Here is a 17,493-nt window from a genome sequence, read left to right on the forward strand (position 1 = left end):
CTAAACTAGAAAAAATTAATCCACACAATATCTTTTTGTAGTACCTAATTTGTTAAAATGTAATTGAAATTTGAGTGAATATTAGGATTCCAGTTATAATTGTCAAGTGCATTTCACTTCTTCCTATTATACTTATATTTTTAGGTGATTTCTTCTGAGTTAAAAAATAAAGACTGTGCTCTTCAAGAGTATGCCTGTGTTACAAATAAGTTTCTGGTATCGTGGTAACGTGGAACTAGGGCTTCTCAGAAAGATTTCATGGTAATCAAAATGGTTTACATCGTATATAGTGACCAAGCAAAATTATTCTTATTTTCTGAAATACTATATTGTCCCATTTTTTTAAGCCCATGAGTATTTTTATATGTGAGTCAATCGGATAGCTCTGAGTTGGTTTCTAAAATCTGATTTCCAAATGTTTGAATTGACTTCATAAGTTTTCTGTTATGGGAGGTTCGGGATTTTGCCCCCTTAAAGGAAGGGATCAACCTACACAACGTCTCAATAGAACCCCTCTTTCTGCTTCAATTAGTCTTTGTTGCATGTTGGGTAGGGTTGCCAGGCATATACAAGCCATATGGGCCAGGCATATATAGGTCATATGTTAAGCAATTTTTTTTCTGTTTCCGCACACATGGTGAATAATATTTTGATGCAATGCATACTTCTATGTTGTCCACCATATTAAAACATTTTGAAGAGAGATAATTCCCTCTGAAAACTCATGAGTCATGTAACAATGTAGAGTTAAGCAATAGTGACTCACTCAGGCATGTGATATGTATAAGGACAATTGTCATTCCTGTAGGAGGAAATCAATTTCTCACTCGCCTCAGAAGGTATTTATGGGAGAATGAAGTTATTATGGAACCACAGTTGAATGTATATGTGCATGTGTCTGTGTGTTTTTGTGTATATTTCAAAGTTGACTCCTCAATTAAAGTTAGCAGTTTATTATTTGTCACACAGACCCCAAACACAACAGGGTTTGTGTATGACGCCTTTGATAACTCTGGTCTGGTGTAACAATGCCCTCATTTTCTTTTCTTACTTATACGAATGAAAGGAGCCAGCCAAGACTAAACAAAATTGTTTATTTTGGGCCTCAACAGTACCAACCAAGAGGAGGTAGTTCTAGAAAAGGGGTTTAGCTTACAATTTAGTATAACCATCTAATTAGCAATGTAAGTTGACTAAAATCATAGGGGCAAATCAGCAGAGCCACAGAGCCACACATAGTAAACCTGTAAGTTTAAGAATACCTACTCTTTAAACAGCATAATAGGTAGTAGCTTTTGTTTTTTTTTTTTTGTTTTTTTTTTGTTTGTTTGTTTGTTTTTAAAACATGAAGTTTTGCTCTGTTACCCAAGCTGGAGGGCAGTGACGCAATCTTGGCTCACTGCAACCTCCGCCTCCTGGGTTCAAGCATTTCTTCTGCCTCAGCCTCCCAAGTAGCTGGGATTACAGGTGCCTGTCACCACTCCTGGGTAATGGTAGTAGCTTTTTAACCAAAGCTACTATAGGCTGGTTTTAAGCCTGTGTATAAGTTAAACATCAAAGACTGCATCATAGAGGTCTTTCGTGTCTGAATATTTCTGTCCCCTCCACATTTATACGTTGAAACCCAATCATCAGCATGGTGTGATGGCTCATGCCTGTAATCCCAGCACTTCAGGAGGCCGAGATGGGTGGATCACTTGAGAACAGGAGTTCAAGACCAGCCTGGCCAATATGACAAAGCCCATCACTACTCAAAACACAAAAATTATCCTGGCATGGTAGCACATGCCTGTAATTCCATCTACTGGAGAGCCTGAAGCACAAGAATCACTTGAACCTGGGAGGCAGAGGTTGCAATGAGCCACGATTGTATGACAGCACTCCAGCCTGGGTGACAGAGTGAGACGTTGTCTCAAAAAAGATTAGGAGGTGGGCCCTTGGAAAGAAGATGATTAGGTCATGAGATTAGAGCCATCGTAAATGGGATTAGTGCTCTTATAATACAGGCTCCATAGAGCTACCTTGTCCTTCCATCATGTGAAGACACAGCTGGAATGCTCAATCTGTGAAGCAGGAAATAGACTCTCACCAGACACAAAATCTGCTGGCACCTTCATCTTGAACTTTCCAGTCACCACAACTATAAGAAACATGCCTTGTTTATAAGCTTTGTAGTTTGTAGTATTGTTATAGCAGCCCAAACAGATTAAGATGAGATCTCTGGGTTTAAAGAGTGAGAAAAAAAAATTACAGCAAGATTGTGTACATGCCAAATAGCCAGCTATTACTTTAGATAGCTTATGACCTCTTTGTCAAGCATAGTTCTTTTGCTTGCTTGAAAAAACTTCTAGATGATATTTCTGTACTGCAATTGCTTTAAAATGTGGCAGCAATTTAGGAACTGGGAAACGAACAATTTGGAAGACTCAGAAGAAGACAGGAAAATATGGGGTAGTTTAGAATTTCCAAGAGACTTGGAGGACTTAGAAGACAGAAAGATGTGTTGGTATTGCGGGAAGTCAAGGACCCTGAACAGAGGGACCGGCTGAAGCCATGGAAGAAGAATATAAATTGTGAAGATTTCATGGACATTTATTACTTCCCCAAATTAATACTTTTATAATTTCTCATACCCGTCTTTACTGCAATCTCTGAACATAAATTGTGAAGATTTCATGGACATTTATCACTTCCCCAATCAATATTCTTGTGATTTCCTATGTCTGCCTTTAATCTCTTAATCCCGTCATCTTTGTAAGCTGAGGATATATGTCGCCTCAGGACCCTGTGATGATTGTGTTAACTGCACAAGTTGTTTAAACTATATGAAATCTGGGCACCTTATAAAAAGAACAGGTTAACAGCAATGTTCAGGGAACAAGGGTGATAACCATTAGGTCTGGCTGCCCGAGAGCTGTGTGGAACAGAGTCATATTTCTCTTCTTTCAAAAGCAAATAGGAGAAATATTGCTGAATAATTTTTCTCAGCAAGCAACAGCCCTGAGAAAGAGAATGCGTTCCTAGGGGGAGGTTTCTGAAATGACTGCTCTGGGAACGTCTGTCTTTTACAGTTGCAGATAAGGGATGAAATAAGCCCCGGTTTCCTGTAGCACTCCCAGGCCTATTAGGATGAGGAAATTCTTGCCTAATAAATTTTGGTCAGACCGGTTGTCTGCTCTCAAACCCTGTCTCCTGATAAGATGTTATAACTGACAATGTGTGCCCGAAACTTCATTAGCAATTTTAATTTTGCCCTGTCCTGTGATCTCACCCCACCTCCATTTGCCTTGTGATATTTTATTACCTTGTGAAGCATGTGATCTCTGTGACCCACACCTTATTTGTACACTCCCTTCCCTTTGAAAATCACTAATAAGAACTTGCTGGTTTTATGGCTTGGGGGGCATCATGGAACCTGCCGACATGTGATGTCTCCCCCGGAAATTTCTCTCTTTTGTACTCTTTCCCTTTATTTCTCAGACTGGCCAACACTTAGGGAAAATAGAAATGGACCCACATTGAATTATCGGGGATGGGTTCCCCCGATAATTGTGGGAAAGTTTGGAACTTCCTAGAGACTTGTTAAATGGCTTTGACCAAAATATTGGTAGTGATATAAACAATGATGACCAGGCTGAAGTGGTCTCAGATGGAGATGAGGAACTTCTTGGCAACTGGAATAAAGGTGACTCTTTTAATAGTTTAACAAAGAGACTGGTGACATTTTGTCCCTGCCCTAGGGATCAGCAGAAGTTTAAACTTGAGAGAGATAATTTAGGGTATCTGGTGGAACAAATTTTTTAGTAGCACAACATTCAGGAGGAAGTAGAGCATTAAAGTTAGGAAAATTTGCTGCCTGATAATGGAGTAGAAAAAAAAACCCATTTTGGGGGGAGAAATTCAAGCTGGCTGCATAAATTTGCATAAATAACAAGGAGCCAAATATTAATTGCCAAGACAATCGGGAAAATATCTCCAGGGCATGTCAGAGATCTTTTTGACAGACCAGGAAGCCAAGGAGGGAAAAATGGTTTTGTAGGCTTGTCCAAGGACCCCCTGCTGTGTGCAGCCTAGAGATTTGTTGCCCTGTGTCCCAGATGCTCCATGTGGCTAAAAGAAGTCAAGGTATAGCTTGGGCCATGGCTTCAGATGGTGCAAGACCCAAGTCTTGGCAGCTTCCTCCTAGTGTTGAACCTGCAGGTGCACAGAAGTCATGAACTAAGGTTTGGGAACCTCCACCTACATTTCAGAGGATATTGAAAATGCCTGGATGTCCAGTCAGAACTTTGCTGCAGGGGCAGAGCCCTCATGGAGACCTCTGCTAGGGCAGTGCAGTAGGGAAATGTGGGGTCCCCAGTGGGGCACTGCCTAGTGAAGCTGTGAGAAGAAGGCCACTATCCTCTAGACCCCAGAATGATGGATCCACTGAGAGCTCATGTTGGATGCACCTGGAAAAGTCACAGACACTCAACACCAGCCCATGAAAGTAACTGGGAGGAGGACTGTACCCTGCAAAACCCAAGGCTCTGGGAGCCCATCTCTTGCATCAGCATAAATTGAATATGAGACATGGAGTTAAAGGAGATTATTTCAGAGCTTTAAGATTTAATTATCGCCTTGTGAGATTTTGGACTTGCATGGGCCTGTAGTCCCTTTGTTTTGACCAACTTCTTTCATTTGGAATAGGTGTATTTACCCAATGGCCATACCCTCATTGTATCTGGGAAGTAAATGACTTGCTTTTCATTTTACAGGCTCATAGGCAGAAGGGACTTCACTTGTCTCAGATGAGACTTTGGATTTGGACTTTTAGGTTAATGCTTGAATGAGTGAAGACTTTGGGGACCATTGGAAGGGCATGATTATGTTTTAAAATGTGAAGACATAAGATTTGGAAGGGGTGAGGGGTGGAATGACATGGTTTGGCTCTGTGTTCTCACCCAAATCCCATCTTGAATTATAATTCCCATAATCCCCATGTGTCCTAGGAGGGACCCACCAGTGGGAGGTAATTGAATCATGGGGGCAGTTACCCTCATGCCACTCTCATTATAGTGAGTGTGTTCTCATGACATCTGATAGTTTTATAAGGGTTTCTTGGCCACTTCACTCTGCACTTCTCCTTGCTGCTGCCATGTGAAGAAGGAAGTGTTTGCATCCCCTTCTACCACGATTGTAAGTTTCTTGAGGCCTACCCAGCCCTGAGTAACTGTGTCAATTAAACCTCTTTCATTTATAAATTACCCAGTCTTGGGCGGTTCTTTATAGCAGTGTGAGAATGAACTAATACAACCTCTTTCACAGTGAAGCATTATATTTAGAAATCTATGATTATCCACTAGATTTTCAGAACCATATCATATATCTCATATATATGAGATTGCTCTAATTCTGTTAGGATACTGTAGGATATTAAAAGAAGACCTTTATATTTTTATAAAAAGGAATATGTTGATTAATTGATAAAATGAAAAATAAGATTTCATTTTTGTGAATTTATGCAATAAATGACTATGAAATGTACAGTTTGTTTGTCATTACTTTTTAAAAATTTTTTATTTCTCCATGCTGAAAAAAGAGTAAGATTATAAATTGTAACAAAATTCTCCAGTCTTTAAAACTACTTTAGATCTTTAAAATTCAATGATTAAAATTTTGGAGTTTTAGTCTTTAGAAAAGACTAAATCTTGTGTATACTGTTATCAAAAAATCGGGGGAGGAAATTCTGGTCAGAATTTATTTTCAGTGTATTGTGTCTTAGAATATTTTTCTCCCAGCACAATTAATTCTATTGAGAAAATTACTTTTCTTTTTACTGTAGAATTTGACTAACGTAAGTTTATAGAGTGTAGTCTCTCTTCTAAGCACATTTTAATTGCCATTTTTGTTTTAATTTTATTATTTTAATATCAGGGGCTAAATAGAATTTATTTTTCAGAGGAACCTGCCACAAAATATGCTGTATACTTTATTTCAAGGCTAACCAAATTCCATGGCTAGATTTATGCAAAGTCGACACTATGCTAGGCACCTAAGATTCTGAGGGACATACAGTCTAGTGGGAAGGCATACTGTAAGCAAATGATGTAATTACAACACAATGCAGTGGGCTAAATAATAGGAGAAGGAGCAACTATACTATAAGAGGCCAGAGGAAGGAGCTGATTAACTATTGCCTAAGGGACTCAGGAGAAACTTTATGAGGGAATTACATTAGCAAAGGATTTTGGAGAATAATGAGGAGTCGAAGCAGTTTTCCAGGTGGAAATAAAAGATACCTAGTGTTGCAGACAGGGAGTACAGCATACACAAATAATTGAAAAAAAGAATCGTCTTTAGAATTTTTGCTTTGTATGGAAAGCAATAAATGACAAAGCTGGTATGTGTGTTGCAGTCTTGTGAGGAGCACTAAATAACAATGAAATAAATTTCAAATTTTGTATCCTACTGTAGTCCAAAGTTTCCCAGCTCTTTGTGATCCTAAGAGTTTTCTGCTATTGTCTTCTTAAAAATACAGATCTCCAGACCATTCTGTTGGAGCTTATTATTTGTTTAACACTTTAGAAAACCTAGATTTGAAATTATGTGATTTTGAAAGAGAGGGGAATCAATGTTTCATTTGCTTTATACAATAATTCATCAAAATGTATAGAAAGTTGAAATTCTGAAAATATTAAGCTGAAAGGCATAGAATCCAATGCAGGTGGTAAATGGCAAGGGTTTGAACTAAGCCACAGCTGGAAAAGTAGAAAATTGATCAGCTTTTGGAAGGTGGACCTGATTGGCAAGCTGAATTATTGGTGAGAAAGAAAATATAAACTATAACTCTGAGATTTTGAAATGGATACACTGCAAATTGATGAGGCTTTGTAGCTAAAATAGAAAATCAGAACACCAGGTTTGGAAAATCAGTGTAGGAATAGTGAGTTGGAGAACATTAATCAATGAATGATTATGCTAAATCAAACCCAAGAGGGTGTCTGGATTTAACAGAAGTATTCACTTCTGAAAAAGCTGAGAAGGAAGTGTTCCTCAGTAGGCATTGTAATGAATGGTAAAGAAAAATAAGAGACTAATGCTTTTAAAGTCATGTCTGATTCAAAAGAAAAATCTTTCAACCATTTACTGTATATTTTTCCCATGGAGATGATTTTTAAAAGCTTTGGCTCACTTAGAAAAGAAATCCTGAGCCCTTTTTGTTATTACTTTAACTTGTCCAGTCTCTAAACCACAGAGATACCTCAGAGGTTCATTAGAAATTCCCAAATCTAGAAAGAGGAAGGTCCCAATAAAAACAAATGAACCAAACCAGATCCTTTAGGGGTTGAATTTTGAAGTTTTCACTTCCTGATTTTAAGGAAGGGTCATATTTTAGTGGCAGAATAATGTAGATTTTAAAACACCATGGTTAAAACAAAGAATCCCTTCCATGTCTGTCACTAGATCTGGCACACACATGTATCAAATGTAATTCTAACACAATTTGTGAATGATGCAAGTCTCATCCCTAACCGGATCCCTTCACAGGGAGACATTTTCTGGGTAACATTTTTGCTTTTCCGTTGTAATTTGTTTCTCTATTATTTTATTGAATGTAGTCAATGACTCAGGTTACAATGTGCAAAAATCTTCCTTCTGTACTTCAACTAGATGAAGAAACAATCTTTTAGAAAAAGTTCTTCTCTACTTCTCAGCTGAGGTTCAATTATTAACTTCTTTTTTTTTTTAAACTGAGTCTCATTCTGTTGCCCAGGCTGAAGTGTGGTGGTGCCATCTTGGCTCACTGTAACCTCCGCCTCCAGGGTTCAAGTGATTCTCCTGCCTCAGCCTCCCAAGTAGCTGGGATTAAAGGCAGACACCACCACACCTGGCTAATTTTTGAATTTTATTAGAAATGGGGTTTCGCCCTGATGGTCAAGCTGGTCTTGACCTCCTGACCTCATGATTTGCCCACCTCAGCCTCCCAAAGGGCTGGGATTACAGGCGTGAGCCACTGTGCCTGGCCAATTATTAACTATTAAAAGTGGTACTTTGGCCGGGCGTGATGGCTCATGCCTGTAATGCTAGCACTTTGGGAGGTCGAGGCGAGGAGATCACTTGAGGTCAGGGGTTCGAAACCAGCCTGGTCATGATGATGAAACCCCGTCTCTACTAAAAATACAAAAAATTAGCGGGGCATGGTGGCATGCTCCTGTAATCCCAGCTGCTCAGGAGGCTGAGGCAGGAGAATCACTTGAATCCCGGAGGTAGAGGTTGCAGTGAGCTAAGATTGTGCCACTGCACTCCAGCCTGGGAGACAGAGGAAGACTCTTGTTTCCAAAAAACAAACAGGGTACTTTGCATGTCTCCATCATACATCTCAACTAGTCATTGCATGTTGCTATTTCAAGAGGCTGTCATTACGGTGGCCTGGACTTAGGGAAGAAAACACTGTGAACAAGTCAACACTTGGTTTCCAGAAAGTTATGTCTTCTTAGAGGAGAAATTGAAAAATACTTTTTTTTTTTTTTTGAGACAGAGTTTTGCTCTTGTTTTCCAGGCTGGAGTGCAATAGCATGCAATCTCTGCTCACTTGCAACCTCCATCTCCCGGATTCAAGTGATTCTCCTGCCTCAGCCTCCCTAGTAGTTGGTATTGGAGGTGCCCAGCACTATGCCCAGCTAATTTTTTTTTTTTGTATTTTTAGTAGAGTCGGGGTTTCATCATGTTGGCCAGGCTGGTCTCGAACTCCTGATCACAAGTGATCCACCTGCCTCGGCCTCCCAAAGTGCTGGGATTACAGGTGCGAGCCGCTGAGCCTGGCCTGAAAAGCACTTCTATACCAGCTTTTATAAAACACATACTACTAGGTAACATAGGGTAAAAATATCTGTCTAGTCCTGTTATGACCAAAGAAGCATTTGAAAGAAGAATGGATTGAAAGCATCACGCATTTCCACTGTCACACAATTAAGAGTTTCCTTAGTACTGGCGGTGTTTGGAAGTTTTCAACAGTGCTGTGTAAGTCTGGAGGATGGTCAGCTGTGTGACTCAAAAGCCACCCCTTCTTCTTCGTCTTAACTATTTTTCTTCTTTATTTGCATTCTTTTCTTTTCTTTTCTTTTTTTTTGAGACAGAGTCTCGCTCTGTTGCCCAGACTGGAGTACAGTGGCGCGATCTCAGCTCACTGCAAACTCCGCCTCCCGGGTTCACGCCAGCCTCCGAATAGGTGGGACTGCAGGCGCCCGACACCACACCCAGCTAATTTTTGTGTTTTTTGTGTTTTTTTTGTTTTTTTAGTAGAGACGGGATTTCACCGTGTTAGCCAGGACGGTCTCGATCTCCTGACCTTGTGATCCGCCTGCCTTGGCCTCCCAAAGTGCTGGGATTACAGGCGTGAGCCACCGCGCCCGGTCTACTTGTATTCTTTTAAGAAATATTTCATTTAAAATATAATCAATGCCACTTTACAAAGTATATATGTCTCCTTCCTTTATGATTTTACACAGGGAACATCTGTCAGCTGTACCCAGAATAGCAAAAGTTGAAGATCAAATATTAATATTATTTCTCTCTCTTCAATACCAATACAACAAAAATGTATTTTACATACCAGACATCATTTTAAATTTTCTAAAAATTATTACCTTTATACTGTTGTAAAATTTCTTTTTACCAGTTTCTTCATTTGTTTTTCTACAAAACTATTTGTTAACTTGCAACAATGCCTGCACCAGTTTCTCGGCATCCTATTCTGTCATCAACTTCTTTCTCTTAATAAGGGAATGATTTCAATGATCTATCAATTAGGGTGTATAACAGGCAGAAAATTAAAAATCCGAACGGGTACGCTGGCTCACTCCTGTAATCCTAGCACTTAGGGAGGCTGAGGTGGGTGGATCACCTGAGGTCAAGCATTCGAGACCAGCCTTGCCAACATGGCGAAACCCTGTCTCTACTAGAAATATGAAAATTAGCTGGGTGTGGTGGTACGCATCTGTAATCCCAGCTACTTGGGAGGCTGAAACAGTAGAGTGTCTTGCACCCGGGAGGTGGAGGTGCAGTGAGCCAAGATTGCGCCATTGAACTCCAGCCTGGGCAACAAGAGTGAAACTCCATCTAAAAAAAAAAAAAATCCTAGGCTATCAGATCGTTTACTGGCAATTGCGATTTTAGCATATATACCAGCATTTTTGCTACAAAATCCCTGAGCTTTCTCTTCCTTCTTAATTTTGCCTGTAGCTCCCAGCATTTTTCCAGTCTTAAGGAAGTTGAAATTTTTTTTTTCCATTTTGCTTAACCATTAACCTCCATTCTCTCAAATTGCAAATTTTAAATTTTTATTTAAAAAAGAAAATAAATCTGTCGTACAGTGTACATTGCAATATCATGATTTTTGTACAGAAAAATACTGATTTAAAGAATTTCTATGAATTTGCAAATTAGTAATTTGAACAAATCACTCTCTGATATCTGAAAATTAATGAAAAGCATAATTTGTATCACCGTTTCTCATTAATATTCTAAATTGTGTTACAGCACATAAAGAATCGATAAATTATACCTCAAAACATGAATTAAAAAGTGTTCTGGAAAACTTTTTAAAAGCATTGATACAGTGGAGTGCTCATAGAATTTGTCTCTTTCTCCATTATGTTTTATTATGCCCACACTATTTCTCAAGGGAAAGAAAAACAATTCCTATTAATTATTTATTAATATTAAAATATTGATGAGTATTACCTAAAAGTACCGGGCTTCCAGCTGGTGTACTGAGTTGAACTTTGCTGAAATGCAGCCAGCACAAGGGGCGTGTATTAAAAGAGCAGAACAAATGACTTAATAGGGGTCCAAAAGCAGCAATCAGAAAAGGTTCATTTAACATAGTGATGGCACAAGCTTCAAGCAATTGCCTCTACTTAAGTAAGTGTGGAATTACAAAAGGCTATTTATTACAGTCCAACAGAGTCCTGCAGCTTGCTCAAAGAGCTTTGAAGAAATTCAAGTTATAAAGTCCTGCTCGGTGCAGAAGCAGTAAAATTTGGACAGACCCCCAAAACAGCCCGCAAAGCTTTCATTAAAAAGTTAATACAATCCTCATCACAATTGTTCTTTCAAATGAATTATTTTCTCTCTTTTCTTTTTTTAAAGGAGAGATGCTGTACTTGGTTATTTTCAACACTTCTTTGAAAATGAATTTTAACCACGAGGGAAAAATGGAAGTTTCATGGTGGTATCAAATTAAATGTAGGACCTCATGTGTTCCAACATCAAGCTTCTTGAAATGCTCTTGAAACTGACATTAAATGTGACTCCATTAATGGACTTACTTCAGCAGAAAAATTAGTAGAATTTCCTCATTGTAGGAAATGCAAAATTTGAGTCCAAAGACATTGGGGCTGCAATTTTTTTATTAGTAATTGGATAACGAATTGATTTTTCTAAGTATTGAAGTATGTAAAAATAGAATATTTTTTTAAAAATCCACATGTCTATTTATTTGTAATGCAGCAATACATTTGTATATATTGAATATGTTTATGAAGCTTCAACTAAAATATAAGAAAAATAACTTATCTTTTGCTTAGAATCAACTTTAGAGAACAAATCACAGGGTTGTGGGGGTGAAACCAATTTAGGGACTAAAATAGAGGATTATTGAATAGATGAATTGACAATGAAAGGTAAATGATATTAATTTATATGAAAAGATACTAATTTCTAGTGGAAGCAAAATGTTGATAAGAAAATGAATTTACTTTTTCATCAGAAAAGCAACACCTACATTTTTTCCTTGGCAGAAGATTAAGTCAGGCAAACTGTGGTGGTTCATGCCTATAATCCTAGCACTTTGGGAGGCCTAGTGGGGAGAATCAATTGAGCCCAGGAGTTCAAGATCAGCCTGGGCAACGTGACAAAACTTTGTCTCTACAGATAATAAAAAAATTAGCTGATAGTGGTGGCACAAGCCTGTTGTCTCAGCTACTTGGGAGGCTAAGCCAGAAGGATTGCTTTAGCCTGGGAGCGGGAGGCTGCAGTAAGCCGAGATCACATCACTACACTCTAGCCTGGGCAACAAGGGCAAAACCCTGTCTTAAAAAAGAAAAAAATAAAACAAAAGATTAAGTCATCATTCCTAGGCCTAGAAGGAGTTTCTATGACCTCACGAGTAATACAACCCAGTGGATGGGAAATACCGCAGTAGATTCTATTTTTTCGTGTACAGTTTTCTTGGAAGTGGCACAAGGCAGCCGTAATGAAAGTTTCTCTTATAGGTGAAGAATAAAAATGAAAAGTGTTTATAGATAGGAAAGTTTGAACGAGAGGTCGGATGCAAAAGTCATCATGTGATAATCATAGAAATGTCAACAAATTCGAAACTTCTGCTAACTTGTGGGAAATACAAATATATGAGGTTCTTACAGCCCTTGATTTGAGAAAAATCTATATAAAAATAAGTTATTTAACAATGAAAACAATTCAACAGTTAATGTATCTAAAGATTCCTGAGTTTTCGTTTGTTGTGTGTTTGTAGTTTATTTTGCTGCATTCCATTAAGACATTTCGATTGGTGAGTGAACCAATATTGAGATTTGAAAGCAGAAGTACTTTGATGATATGATGCATTTTTCCTTTTAATGGAAGGGTTTGAAGAAGGAAATCACTTAAAATATATTTAATCTTCAGTTAGAAATGAATTTGACCCTATGATATCTGATCCAAACAGATGGGGTTTTTATTCGTATTCCATACTTTTGATAATGCTTAGCAAAACATAGCAAATATAGAATCACCATCAAATAAGACATTTCAAAACATGTCTAGGTAATTGTAAAACACATATAGCAGTCATTTCCTTGGTACCTCTCATTAAATATTTTTTTAAGAAATAAAAATGTAAAACAGAAGATTGTTGTTTCCTTTTCTTTGTAGTCAAGAGATGTTTGTCAGAAGTCAAGACCTACTGTAATATGTCCTAAATCATATCTATTTTGCAATACACTAAATATTATTATTACCTATGGATACCATGGGACTCCTTGTGCATAATGGATTCCAGTCCTCTTGCAGAGCTGCATATGACAATGTTATCAATGAGCTGAAGAATCTGGCATTAATAACTTTGCAACATTATAACAAATAGGTAGTCCTGATGTTTTGTTCTTTTTTTAATATATCAAATATATTTCATTGCTTACATTATAGTAGCAGATTGAAAACATCTGCTCACTTGCCACTAGTCCACCAGCAGCAGAGAATCTCAGCTCATTTTCCCTAGGCCTGCATGTACCAGGGCTATAATCCAGCTGTTGAGCCTGGATATGGGGCCAGATTAATACTCAAGAGCCTTGGAAATGGAAATAGTGCTTTCTTGCCAAAAATTGGAATGATGATAGATTCCATTTGCATGTTCCCTTCTCTCTCTGTTCTTATTTGCCAGCCTTTCCAACCCATTAATTTGCTTCCTTCCACCTTCCCCTCCCATCTTCTCTTTACAGCTCCATCACCTGTCCTGACGATTAAGAAAGATCGGACCTCCAGAAATAGCATCTCTTTGTCCTGGCAAGAACCTGAACATCCTAATGGGATCATATTGGACTACGAGGTCAAATACTATGAAAAGGTGGGGAAACAATGTTTCAAGGTTGGGCTGTGTAGGAAAGAAGCTGTTTCCTCATGAGCTGTGCTCTTGGAAAGAAACCAGTGACATTGCTGGTAAATGGTAGAGCGCTGTTGAGAACTGTGGCCATGTGACCCCTTTGATTTATTGGTAGAGGAAGGTTTAGAAAGAATCTTGTTGAATACCCCGTATTCTAGAGCAATAAGCAACATCAAAGATGCCACTGCCAACTTAATCCAGTTAGTTATGGCAATAGCATGACATTTGTATCCTTTTACACCAAGACCCCTCCTCTACCAACTATTTTATTGTGATTTCTTAGTCTATTTGTGAACTGTTTTTTTTTTTTTTTTTTTTTGAGACGGAGTTTTGCTCTGTCGCCCAGGCTGGAGTGCAGTGGCCGGATCTCAGCTCACTGCAAGCTCCGCCTCCCGGGTTCCCGCCATTCTCCTGCCTCAGCCTCCTGAGTAGCTGGGACTACAGGCGCCGCCACCTCGCCCGGCTAGTTTTTTTGTATTTTTTAGTAGAGACGGGGTTTCACCATGTTAGCCAGGATGGTCTAGATCTCCTGACCTCGTGATCTGCCCGTCTCGGCCTCCCAAAGTGCTGGGATTACAGGCTTGAGCCACCGCGCCCGGCGTGAACTGTTTTTTTAGTTCATTACCTCAAGCATCATATCCTGACCTTCAAATTGACATGCATTTCATTCAATACAAATAGAAACATTGTGCTAGTGACAAAAATATTGTATTGTTTAACTGATGATGAAAAGCTTTCTTGACCCTGTAGAAGGAAATTTAAAAGGTTGGGGATGGATGGATAAATTTGCCTGACATAAAATTGTGGCTTGGTAATGCAATTATTTAAAAAAAATAGGCACATGGTTATTTTTACCCCAAATTTAAAAATTATTAAAAAAGAGGTACGCAGTTATTTTGCCCTGAGTGGAGTGGTGAGTATTCCATCATTCTAAATGACTCATTTTTTTTTCTGTTTGTAAATCATAGTAAAGTTTAAAGGCAAGACGTGTTTAAACCTTAGCATCGCAGCTAGTTAGTTTCACAGCTACAAAGTGACGACTACATATTAGTGTACCTACTTCAGTTTATAAAGTGTGTTAAAGTGAATTAAATGCAAATTGTGCATTTATACAGCAGTTTATATTTACAGAACAATTTCTGTGGATATTACTTAAGTTTGAGCTGTATAATAACCTTATGGAAGTAGAAAAGTAAGTTGTTTAACAATTAAGAATACTGAGAGTGACGTTATATGGATTTCCGACGGCCTCGCTGCTAATAAATATTAGATCTCTGTTTTGGATCGCAGCAACCATGAGTCTTCCTTTAGTATGTTTTCCCCTATATCAGGTACCTTTTTCTACATGAGAATGCATCCTGATGAGAATTATTGGCATAATCAACTGTGCAAAAATGCATAATGTAAAAACATTGTTTTGCGTTATGTAGTTATTTCCTTGCTTGAAGTTAATGTATTTCTCTAGTATAATGTCGTCTTTTTCGTAGTCTGTCTGTAAGAGAGACTAGAGTATGTCTTTTTCATTAAAAGAAATTGATGCCAAATAAACTTTATTGTTCCAAAATTATAGTAGAAATAAGTTTTCTCTTAACTTTGAGTCCTCTACTGTAGTAAAATCAAACGCTCATATGACTGTGATCTATTTTCAGAAGTATGACAAGATAGAATGGAGAAACATAATAATTCATGTTCATAAATGATGCCACAAAATTTTTAAAAACCAGTTATATGCCGCAGTTCAAACTACATTTCAGAAATGGGAGAAGAATGTTAGGTAACATTTAGATCTATGAGATTAAAATCAAATTTTAATTGTATACATCCATACCTTTCACAAACATGAAAAGTGTTCTGCCTTATTTCAAACTCCTTCAACAAACACAACAAGCAGCACTACTTTTTTTTTTTTTTTTGAGGCGGAATTCACTTTTGTTGCCCTGGTTGAAATGTGATGGCAAAATCTCAACTCACCACAACCTCTGCCTCCCAGGTTCAAGCGATTCTCCTGCCTCAGCCTCCCAAGTAGCTGGGATTACAGGCATGTGCCAACATGCCCCACTAATTTTGTATTTTTAGTAGAGATGAGGTTTCTCCATGTTGGTCAAGCTAGTCTCAAACTCCTGACCTCAGGTGATCTGCCCACCTTGGCTTCCCAAAGTGCTGGGATTACAGGCGTGAGCCACCACCCCTGGAAATTACTTTGAAACAGTATTAACCAATGCAGGAAAAAATGGTTGAATCTATTGATTATTCCCTAAGTATTTTTGATACATACATACCTGTAATATTATTTAAAATATATTCCTATAAATACATATTTGCATCATATATACCTAAATTTAAAAATTAATTCCAAATATTTATTGTATGCTTGGTAATACTGAGAAAGTGTCTCTAGTATTTAAACTCCACAAGGTCTAGCTTTCTTGATTGGTTATTCCGCTGATGGTGATGAACACTATATGTAATGTATGGCGTGTTTTCTGTACTACTCAATCTCATCTTGGTTGAGGATATACAGTGTTTCGTATTACCTACTCTAAGTCCTACCCTAGGTGCAGGGACATTGTATCATAGCTTGAAATCAGGTTCCCCATAGGAGCTCTGTGCATAATAATATATGTAAAAGAAAAAACGTAATTCTGGATAAATTCAATATTTGTAAATGAGACTTGACACAAAGAGACCACTAAAATGTGGTGTGGTGTGAATCTAATGTACAATGTGAATCTCCTAGAGATCCTTTTTGAGAAATATTTCTAGCCTTTGATCTGGAGATTTTTGCCTCTACCAAACCATAGTGACTTAGATTAAATACAGCACAAATACAGTTATGCTAAAAATAATGTAGAGCTACATATAAAACCTTGACTTTTTATGTTTAATATTTTAAGGTTGATAAAAAAATATTCTACTCCAGAATCAATAGAGCATTCCTATTAGGTTTCATTCAAAGGGATATTTTCTTCTTTGTAAGTTTGTAATTGGAATTATATTTAAGTTTTCTCTCAGCCTTGACTTTGAAGAGAACATATCTTCCCTCACATATTTACTGATTAGTTAGAATAAAGCTAAATTTTTCCTGCTTTATATGCAGGGCAGAAATAATAATATTCAAATTAGGAAATTCTGTAAATATTTTTATCTTTTAGAAATGCCTATGTTGGGCCAGGCATGGTGGTTCACGCCTGTTATCCCAGCACTTTGGGCAGCTGAGGCGGGCAGATCACCTGAGGTCAGGAGTTCAAGACCGGCCTGGCCAACATGGCGAAACCTCATCTCTACTAAAAATACAAAGATTAGCTGGGAGTGATGGCATGCACCTGTAGTCTCAGCTACTCGGGAAGCTGAGGCAGGAGAATCTCTTGAACTTGGGAGGCAGAGGTTTCAGTGAGTTGAGATCACGCCACTGCACTCCAGCCTGGTGACAGAGCAAGACTTTGTCTCTCTCTCTCTCTCTCTCTCTCACACACACACACACACCCCAAGCCTATGTTGCCTTTGGAGAATAAAATAATTGCAATAATCGATATGACTTTTTAAATCCATCCCATGATCTGTGTTAAAATATAAAAGAATCAGGTTTGAGTGGTTCACTGTTTATCGTTTTATAGCATTATGAAGATTTGATTTTAACATGATTTTTTTTCTAACCTCAAAGCAGGAACAAGAGACAAGTTATACCATTCTGAGGGCAAGAGGCACAAATGTTACCATCAGTAGCCTCAAGCCTGACACTACATATGTATTCCAAATCCGAGCCCGAACAGCTGCTGGATATGGGACGAACAGCCGCAAGTTTGAGTTCAAAACTAGTCCAGACTGTATGTATTATTTCAATGTAGTCTAGAGGA

At 38.1% G+C, this 17,493-nt stretch overlaps 1 protein-coding gene across 3 annotated transcripts in view; it reads left to right on the forward strand.

The window, feature by feature from the left end:
- Positions 1 to 17,493, forward strand: part of EPHA3 (EPH receptor A3) — a 384,202-nt gene that overhangs the window by 278,130 nt on the left and 88,579 nt on the right. For 2 of the 3 annotated variants that reach the window (XM_011977262.1, XM_011977264.1), the window contains exons 6-7: positions 13,479 to 13,603; positions 17,301 to 17,463. In XM_011977262.1, the coding sequence (XP_011832652.1) occupies positions 13,479 to 13,603; positions 17,301 to 17,463 (288 nt within the window). The remainder of the gene's footprint in view (positions 1 to 13,478; positions 13,604 to 17,300; positions 17,464 to 17,493) is intronic. The other variant, XM_011977263.1, reaches the window with a different exon arrangement.

Source organism: Mandrillus leucophaeus, unplaced genomic scaffold (assembly GCF_000951045.1).
Source record: "Mandrillus leucophaeus isolate KB7577 unplaced genomic scaffold, Mleu.le_1.0 Scaffold176, whole genome shotgun sequence".
NCBI classification, from domain to species: Eukaryota; Metazoa; Chordata; class Mammalia; order Primates; family Cercopithecidae; genus Mandrillus; species Mandrillus leucophaeus.